The 10294-nt window shown below is 29.2% G+C and overlaps 1 protein-coding gene across 2 annotated transcripts; it reads left to right on the top strand.

The window, feature by feature from the left end:
• The first annotated feature begins 1422 nt into the window (after positions 1–1422).
• Positions 1423–6261, top strand: LOC105804333 (non-specific phospholipase C4). 2 transcript variants are annotated; one of them, XM_012636896.2, is made up of 4 exons: positions 1424–2245; positions 5105–5514; positions 5596–5766; positions 5851–6261. In XM_012636896.2, exons 1-4 carry the CDS (start codon positions 1551–1553, stop codon positions 6174–6176), a joined length of 1602 nt encoding a protein of 533 aa, XP_012492350.1. In that variant the 5' UTR covers positions 1424–1550; the 3' UTR covers positions 6177–6261. The 2 variants fall into 2 exon arrangements, with proteins under 2 accessions (XP_012492349.1, XP_012492350.1); XM_012636895.2 differs by having other exon boundaries at positions 1423–2245; positions 5105–5766.
• Positions 6262–10294: the final 4033 nt, after the last annotated feature.

The following is a 10294-nucleotide window of genomic DNA, read 5'->3' on the forward strand; positions in this document are numbered from 1 at the left end:
TTTAACTAATAAAAATTAATAGTGACTAAATTTTATAGTTTTTACGATTTAGTCCTATACCTTAATTAGTCATCTAATCACTAAAAATTTTGGACTAAACTTCAATTCACCTATATAAAAGCTCCTTAAATATTTAGTAAAAATATCCACGGACTCAATTTACCGAAATGAGATTCTGATACCTCATTTTTTAAAACCACTTGACTTTCGGTATGCACCACTTGTACCTTAACTAACTGATCAATTAATAAAACCTATTAAATCACAATTCACTATTATACTATATTTAATTCATAAATATTAATTAAATATATTTATGAACTCTCTCATCAAAATTGTAGTCCTAAAATCACTGTTTTCGATACCACTGAAAAACGAACTGTTACAGATCACCGGTAGAGAGGGAGTTGAAGAAATTGTTAATTCATTCTCCACCAGCCTATTTACCTCGTCTAAGGTAGAAGCCTCTTAAGTGTTAACCTTTCAAACCTTCATTGGTTATCCTTATACAGACAAAGCTAGCATGGTAGCTCCCATTTCGGAGGAGAGCATGAAAGTAGTTTTCTCCTTTAATCCCTTCAAAGCGTGGTTTTGTAGTTGGTTAAAATATGTCATAGGTTTCTCTACTTGTCACAAATTTAGAATTTAGTTCATGTACTTTTATTTTTAAAATTTAGTCTATCTACTTTTCACTTTTAAAATTCAAGTCCGATTATTTACATTGTTATTTTAAAAAAAATTGTTAGTGTGATATTTTGAAATAAAAGGAAATACACTTGGGTGCAATGTAAGTAAGAAAATGATGTTGTGATGAATGTATATTTAACAATGTTAACAGTTGAAGTTAATTTTGAAATCTAAAATATACATTGACTAAATTTTTATAAATAAAAATATAAGGACTATATTCTAAATTTACAAAGAATAAAGAGTTATAGGATATTTTTGAATTGAATTATAATCTGGTTAATAGACGAAACCAATCCAATAATAAAAAATTGTATCCATTGTCCAGCATGTAGATATTTGGATTATAAAACGCCATAAAGGGGCGACTCCATAAACAGAATTACATCAGTCTAACCAACATAGTAGACCTCTTCGCCCCTGGTTTTGCGGAAATTCTATTTAGGCACATTCTTTTCACTTGGTATACAAGCGACCCAAAGCATATTCTCCATTATCAATATCTTTCTTAAGGGAAAAAACTTCTTCCATCAAGAAAATGCGAAGTATTATTTTATGAACTCATAATTATCTGCCACATGTATTAACTCATATTTCACGTTTTCTAAATCTCTGTATGTAAGAAATGATGTTTGCCATGTGTGTATATGTTTTATGTAACTTTGAGAAGATTATCTATGCTCTAATTGTAGGAATCAACTAAACTAAATCTCGAGTTCAATGTATATACGTGTTTCTCGAATCGAAAATATCGTGATCTTAGTAGGGTTTCTTCCCTCTCCAAAACTCTATCAAATAAATATCCTATCATTTCTTTGTTTTTTTTATTGTTTTACCCAAATTTTTTCTTTTTAAGTTTGCATATGTATGTATATATATCTCAACCCATTCCAAACCAGCAAAGAACATACAAAAACAGAACAATGGTTTCCCAAGGCAGCAATAGTGCGTCCTCGTATCCTATCAAAACCATAGTGATATTGGTCCAAGAAAACCGCTCATTCGATCACATGCTAGGCTGGTTCAAGTCCCTAAACCCTGAAATCGATGGCGTTACCGGATCCGAATCCAACCCCATTTCCACATCCGACCCGAACTCACCCATGGTCTTCTTCAAAGACAATTCCGAGTACGTAGACCCTGACCCTGCTCACTCCATCCAAGCCATTTACGAGCAAGTATTCGGCCACCCTTGGAGCTCTGACCTCCCTAACCCACCCCATGAACCCACAATGAATGGGTTCGCTCAAAACGCTGAGAGGACCGAAAAGGGAATGGCAGAGGCAGTGATGAAAGGGTTTAAACCTGATGCGGTGCCTGTTTACAAAGAGCTGGCGTCCAAGTTCGGAATATGTGACCGGTGGTTCGCGTCGGTGCCGGCTTCAACGCAACCGAACCGGATGTTTGTGCATTCAGCTACATCGTATGGACAGACGAGCAATGACGCAATAAAGCTGATCAAAGGGTTTCCTCAAAAGACAATATTCGAGTCATTGGATGAAAGTGGTTTTAGTTTTGGGATATATTATCAATACCCTCCCTCCACCTTGTTCTTCAGGTAATTGTTATTTCATTTATTTTTTTTTATTTAAATAGTTTGCTGCTCATACACATATACATGGTGCGTGCATAAGTCTTTATCATGTGGTTTATAATTAATTTTAATTTATTTATAATATATAAATAAATAGTTATATTTAAAATAATGAAAATAAGAGTTATTGGTTATTTTTAAGAACTAGGTTTAGGAAGTTGACATATATTTGGTTAAAATATTCTATTAGCCTTTTACTTTTTGAAAATTTGAGATTTAGTCTCTATATTTTAAAAGTTAAAATTCAATCCTCTACTTTTTCAATTTAAAATTCTAACTCCATCATTATCATTGTTGGTAATTTCCGTTAAAATTTGTTAGCTTAACATGTTTCTTTTCTTTTAACCATGCACAACGTCATATGAGAACAGTCTAATCAACATGCCAAGTTGACAGATTTTGACGAAGAATACTAACAATGTTAATGATAAGATTGAGTGTTTTTCTTTTTAATTAAAAAGTAAGAGGACTTAATTTTAAACTTTATAAATATGAGGACTAAATTTTAAAAATTTCAAAGTACAAAAACTAACATATTTTGACCCATATATTTCTTTTAGTTTTTATTTTCTAAATATAATTCAAGGACACTTAGTAGCTTCTTAATATGGATTGTGGAGTTTTTTATTTGTATATAAAATAATTATTTATTAATTAATTCAATTATTAATGAATTGCTAAGTTCGTTTTACGGGTTCAAACCTGATTATCCCATTCTTATCTCAAAATTATATAAAATATATTGTATCATTTAACTAACACATGTTATGTATAATAAATAGTTGACTTTTATACATACGATTACATGGTATAATGTGGATAAACATGACATAATTGTTTCATGCAATACAATCCTTTCTTTTTTTTTTTTCATTTAGGTACAAATTAGGTTATGGTAGTCGTAAATTTTTTTTATCTTATAGCTGTATTTCTATCTCATATATATATATATATTATATCTTATTATTTTTGTCTTTAAAATGATGAAATTAAAATGGTGAAATTAAAATCATCAAAGTTTATATAAATGTTTTGAAATGGGAAGATGTTTAGTTTTGCATTAAAAATTTGTGGGGTGATGATGGTTAAATTTGTTTTAAAAATATTAATTAGTTTGATGTGGGTAACCAACACATGAATGGGGAATAAAAGAGTGAAAAACTTTTATCACCAAATGAAGTAATATGTAAAATTAACTATAAAAGAGAATATATATATATTACCAAAGTGAAGTGAAATGTAAAATTAACTATAGTAAGTTTCACCCATTTAATATGTCAATAGAATTTTGCTTTATATCAAAATTATATTTTTTTCATAATTTAATTCTTACATTTTCAAATCAACATTCATTTTATTAAATTCAAAACTGAATTTATTACTTCTTTATATGGTATAGTGTTTGTTTTTATCTTCTATATGATTTTAATAGACACAAATTTTGTTTTATTTTTTGCATAATTTATATCATAAATATTAATTTAATGATCAATAAAATTCTTTTAATTTAATAATTTAATTTATTTCATCAATTATCATTAATATTTTATTTGAAAAATAATTAAATAATTAACATGTGTAATTATACAATATGTGGTTACTTTGGTATTTTCCAATAAATAGTATTTGATTTTTAGTATTTGATTTTCCAACAATATGTGTCGTATACATTGCACATGATTTTATATGTTTAATTTTGTAATATATCAAATAATATGATTTTCCGTATGCAATTAATATAAAATAACATTATTTAAAATAATATTTAATAAACATAATTAAATTATATCAATGATTTTATAATTCAAATATTATAATAAAATAATCTCTAATCACTAAGCATTTGTACAGTACAAATTTTTGGCATATAATAAAATTAATACTCCTGCTGGTTTAATTTTCATATATTTTATTTTCTTAATTAATATATTGACCATAATAGCTTATAAATAATAATTAGTATACAGACAATACATTATATTGAGTTATATAAATGTATTAATTATAAAATTATATATAATATAATTTTATTGTATAAATATTTAATATTGAAATCTAAAATAATTTTTCCTTTTTTATTTTTGGGTGAATGAAAATAATTCAATAAAATTTAACTTTTATATGTTATTATATAAATAATTTTATAAAAGTTTTAAACTTAAAAAGTAAAGGTCTTTTAACATGATTATTATTTATAAGTCTAATAAATCTTTTATTAAATAAATTTATTTATTGAGTTTTATTTAAGCTTTTCAAAGAGATTTTGAAAAAGAATTTTTAATACAATTCCTAGAACTATTTATAATTTTTTTCGACCCTTAAATTAGAGGATAATTGCACTCAAACTTATATTCTTTTGCATTAGTAACAATGTTGATGTCGGCTGTATTAAGACTCAGTTAACGATTTAAAAAAAGGTTATTTAAAATTGGAAACTTTCTCACTTAAACTGGAAATGCTCCTACCTAACACAACTTGCTTAATTAATGTCTTCTAAGCTAACATCTTATTAGCTTTTAAGGTGTCATCAAGTCAGCAAGTTAGCGTCCGGTACAGGAAAAATATGTTAGTACTTGTGTTCAAATTAGATCCTACTAAATCACATTCACACGTGAAGTGATAAAAGTATTTATGTTTTTTTTTTTTTTTATCTCTTGTTCAATCTTCAACAATCATTATTTCCTATCTCTTATAAAAAAATCTTAATAAAAAAAGTCATTTTGACGTTTAAATTCATAAATTCTCACGTTTATATGCAAAGCAATACACCGAACTTTCAAAAATCTCATATGTAATCTGATAGAATGAAGTCGATTTTACCAGGAACCTTAGACAAATGAAGTACTTAAAAAACTTTCATCAATTTGATTTGCACTTCAAGAAACATTGTGAAGAAGGGAAGCTTCCAAACTACGTGGTCGTCGAACAACGATACTTTGACCTCTTGTCGGTGCCTGCGAACGACGATCATCCGTCCCACGATGTCTCAGAAGGACAAAAATTTGTTAAGGAAGTATACGAGGCACTACGAAGTAGCCCCCAGTGGAAAGAAATGTTGTTGGTAATCACATATGATGAACATGGTGGATTTTATGACCATGTTCCAACACCTACAACTGGGGTTCCTAGCCCTGATGATATTGTCGGTCCTGAACCTTATCATTTCAAGTTTGATAGGCTTGGTGTTAGGGTTCCTACATTTTTTGTTTCTCCATGGATTGAACCTGGAACTGGTAAGTCTAGTGAGTCTCCATTACTGTTGTCGTTTAACTTGGGTTATTTAGATCATGTGTGTATGGTAATGGAATTTGCAGTGATACATAGGCCTTTAGGCCCATATCCTACTTCAGAATTTGAGCATTCATCAATTCCTGCAACTGTCAAAAAGATTTTCAACCTGAAAGAGTTCCTAACGAAGCGTGATGCTTGGGCTGCTACTTTTGAAGGTGTTATAAACAGGAAGAACCCAAGAGTAGATTGTCCTGGTAAATAAGTCTATCACTATTTAAAGAGAAACAGGCATTTTAGAACTCATGAATTAATTACTTGGAATCTACTGTGTATTGCAGTTACATTACCCGAACCGGTGAAGATGAGACCTACTGAAGCAAAAGAGACGGCGAAATTAAGTGATTTCCAAAAAGAATTAGTACAAATGGCAGCAGTGCTGAATGGAGACCATAAAAGTGACATGTATCCACACAAACTTGTGGAGAAGATGACAGTTGCAGAGGCTGCCAAGTATGTGAATGGTGCTTTCAATAAGTTCTGTGATGAATGCCAAAGGGGAGGGATCCATGAATCTGAGATTGTTGAATTAGGAAAACAAGTTGAAAGGCCAAAAGGCAGATCTTTTATTTACAAGTTTTTTAAATGTCTTGTCTGCCATGATTGAAATCTTTACAGTTTTAGGGCTTATGTTTGGATAAGATATTTTTATATTTACTCATTCGTTTTAATAAATTTATAGTATCCATCCATCCTCTTTCAAAATCAATTACACAAAAGGGTTTCAGAAAATAAACTCGAAAGCAGAACACACACCAAAACGAATCCAGCACTACTCAAAAAACCAATGGAGCATTCCGAAGACAATACAACGCACACTACAAAAGAAAAGAAACATCAACGGCCTTATGGCAGAGAATGACGCCCACAAATCAGAAATTCATCAAAGCGAATGCACCTAACTCCAACGTAAACAGATGGACAAGATCAACCCTAAATACTCCTCCATGACAAAACCAAAGACCCAATGACAACTCCAAAGCCATGCACCAATCAACAAACCGAAAGACACAAGACCAACCAAAAAAGAGACGAAGACATTCGTCCTTAATCCTCAACAAATAAATAAATAAATAACAGCAGCACCATCCAACTCGGAAGAAAATATCAGCAAAACGGCAACATGAGCAAACCTTGAATCTAAAGAAAAATCAACCCCAACACAAGGCCAAAGCAACAATAATCCCCTTACAAAAGAGATCCATGCGATAAAAACAAAAATATTCCATCCCAACCTTAGACACCCCCCAAGACTGCCTATTAATTCTGATTAACTCTTCTCTCTTCAATTTCCTTTAATTCTCTAATAACATCGTCTTCATCCCCGATGACTCTAAGTCCTAATTTTTTTCCCAAGCTCCCACGCCTCTGAAGCTTCTTTCCATTATTTCTTCTTTAGAGTTTCAACATCGGAGTCGGATAATGATTTGTAAGCAGCTTTGCCCCCAGAAGACATAGGATTCGAAAATTTATTTTTACATTTCCTTCCTCTCCCATTCCTCTTAAATTCAAGCCCCTCAATCCTTTTTTCCTCAATTTCAAACAAAGATTTTCTTAGATTTAAAATTTTTTAATCCCCTCGTTCACCTGCTCTTCACTCTCACTTCTTGCCATCAAAACTTGATTGTTGCACAAGCTAGAATTAAAAACTGGAACTTTCCCATTAACATTCTCAGAATAACGAGAGTGTTTTGACAAGGCTAAAGTGATGATTTCAGTGGAGAGAATATCCTCTATCCCCCCATGCAGTAAATCTCATATGAGATTGTTTTAACATTTAGGGTTAATCTCAAACTATTTGATTTAGGTTAAAGTGATGAAATTAAGCGCTTTTTTTTTAATCACGGTGTTTTTATTTTTTATTTTTGAAAAATTGAACTTTCGAGAAAAAAAAATTTCAATAAAATTTTCGATTTGATGAGATCTAATTCAATGAGGCACTAACATTACTTATGAAACAAGCTTTCCAATGTAATTCTAAAATTACTCATTTCAATAAAATCATGATCTTATTATTGTTGAAATACAATTAAACCAAATAAACAACACATCTACAGTAAACAAATTTTTTTTTTTTTTTGCATCTCTCTTTGGCAATGAAAAATAAAACAAAGACAAAGAACTCATTTAGTTGCTTCTTCACCTCTGTTGAGGTGTTGATGACTTTGGGAATTTATTTTAAATTAAAATTTTACTTTTTATCTTTTATTTATTCTCATAAATTTAAAACTGTTATGAACATCTTATTAAGTGGATGTTTATCAAAATCAAGATAAGTTTTGATGTACTTTAAATTCTAATAGTCATTAGAAGTAATTGTCTTCTTCATTTATACTTCTTATGCGTATAAATAGAGACTTTAGATAAGCTTTGTAAATATTCCGTTTGATCAATAAAATACGCTCTCTCATTGCTGTCTCATCCTCTTTGCTCTTTATTCTCTGTCTTTTATTTTATAACACATTATCAACACGATTCTCTTTTAATTATCTTGGTTGTGGATTAAATCAACAACAACTTTGCGAACCATTAAGCCTTATCCATAATACCAAAATTCAGCCTCTGACCACAAAAATTACTCTTATTTTTTTGTTTCGTTGGCTCCTTTGCTTCTTCAAATGGCTATTTATTGCTACTGGTTGCTATTCAAATTGAGCGCTTACTTCCCTGATTCTCTATTACTTGTTGTTGTTTGCAACTCTTTGCAGGAATTTTTTTATCTATTTAGTGTTTTATATCTAGATTAATTTTCAATTAAGTTAAATTAATTTGAGATTATTTTAATTTACTTGTTTTACTTCTTATTAAAGTTGGTAAAAGAGTATTACTCCAAATGAAATGTTTGAGTATACACTAAGAGGCTCAACACCAAGATGGACATTATAGTCTATTACTTTGGATGGTGATAACCTTTTTTTTTTTATCTCAATATGGATTTGGATTTGTATAGCACAATTTAAATTGGTAAGTAACTTTAGTTTTTTGAGGTATGATTGTTATTATTTATTTTTTAAGTCTGATCAAATTATTAAGTTATATTATTAAATATTGACATGTTCATAAGGTTTACTAATAAAACTTTATAATATATTATTTTTAAATGATTGTTTAAATATATATTGATTGTCGATGCAAAATATAAGTTTTTGTGATATTGGTCCCTTTAAAGATTTTTTTTTTTGTTATTGATGAATGATTGGGTTATACCTTTTAGATTGAATTATAAAGTAAAAATAATTTATTAGAGCATCATAAGATTCTATAAGTTATATGTAGTATGTTCTTATGAAAGCATAGTTATTTTAGTACTTGTAATAGTGCTCGTGATAATAGCCAAAGTGACGATGATGGTGTTAAAAGATCTTCAAGTATATTTTTACTATGATTTATTTATTATATCATGTTTATTATAATTAAAACTAATCATGACAAACATGAATATATAGATTCTGATTTGAAATCCACGTATGTTTGTGATGCTGATTATGAAATAAAGAATCAATGGAAGTGTTTAGAAGTTTGTCATACTAGATTTGTTGCATTCCCTGAAGTGAATGCAGATATAAAAATAAAATAAAAGATGTAACAATGCACCACTAAAAGTAGGAACATAGTAATAAATAAGAGAACAATGAGTTCTCAAGATAACTCTTCAAAGGGTAAAGATAACTTGTGTTATCAACGTGATATGAAATATTATTGGCCACATATGTGGCGTATGCCCGAATATTTTGTTTCTGTTAATATTCTTTGAGGAAGGATATGAGAATTTAGTAATGAATTCTATCATTACAAATACAAAATATTTATCTTATTTGGTATAGAAACAAACAAATATTATTCCAATTTTGATAGTACAAAATTAGTTGAAAGCTCTAGAAGAGCTAATATATCAATATTTAAAAGCACAAAATTTGTGATGGTTAATGCATTAGTTTTAAAATATATTCATTATAATGGATACCATATTAAGTTTGTGAACGAAGAAAAGATTATATTTCATGTGAATCACTGTTGCTATAAATATCTATTTTGAAAGGATGAAAAAAGGGAGGATTGAGTTATTGATTACTCGTGCTCTTAAATTGAATTGATTGTGACTATCTTTGTGATCTTTTGTCATCATTCCTATTAAGGGGTTGAAAGCAAAATATTTGACTATGAAATATCTACTTATCAGCAGTAGAATATGGTAATTCTATCTAAAGCTTGTTATAGTTGGATGCACCTGAAGTTGTAAGTTTGTTTTTTAAATTAAGTATAACTCTACAGTGTTCAGAATAAGTTCTCAATTAAAACTATGTGGAAAAATATTACTGATGAGAACTTGTAAGAGAGAAAACTTATGTATGAAAATTTATTGGTTATATACCTGTTGTACTGTTGGAAAATAAGGTCCACTCTCACAGTTTGCAATTAATAGATTATAATTGGATTCAAAGTCTACTACTGGAGTTTAGTTTTCTTACTTCTTGATAAAAATCATCAACTCAACACGAAAAAAATGGTTTAAATATTAAATGAACTTGATAAATGGTTTAAATATTTGAGATGGTTTTCTTTTAAGTTTTGATTACGTGGGTTACATATTGTTTTAAGCATCTCATTTGTTCATGAAAATGAATATTAGCTGATTTATTTATGTTGCTATAGTAGGTTTTATAATTAAATAACATATTTGATTAAAACATATCTAGTATGCAAATTTGTGTTAATAAACCAATG

This window comes from Gossypium raimondii, chromosome 11 (genome assembly GCF_025698545.1).
Source record: "Gossypium raimondii isolate GPD5lz chromosome 11, ASM2569854v1, whole genome shotgun sequence".
In the NCBI taxonomy this organism is placed as follows: Eukaryota; Viridiplantae; Streptophyta; class Magnoliopsida; order Malvales; family Malvaceae; genus Gossypium; species Gossypium raimondii.

Bases quoted from the DNA above. Each gene is read 5' to 3' on its own strand.
- LOC105804333 (XM_012636895.2), top strand. From the start codon at position 1,551: ATGTATGTATATATATCTCAACCCATTCCAAACCAGCAAAGAACATAC. The intron at 2,246-5,104 runs GTAATTGTTATT...CGATTTTACCAG, and splicing joins CCCTCCACCTTGTTCTTCAG to GAACCTTAGACAAATGAAGT. The intron at 5,767-5,850 runs GTAAATAAGTCT...TGTGTATTGCAG, and splicing joins CCCAAGAGTAGATTGTCCTG to TTACATTACCCGAACCGGTG.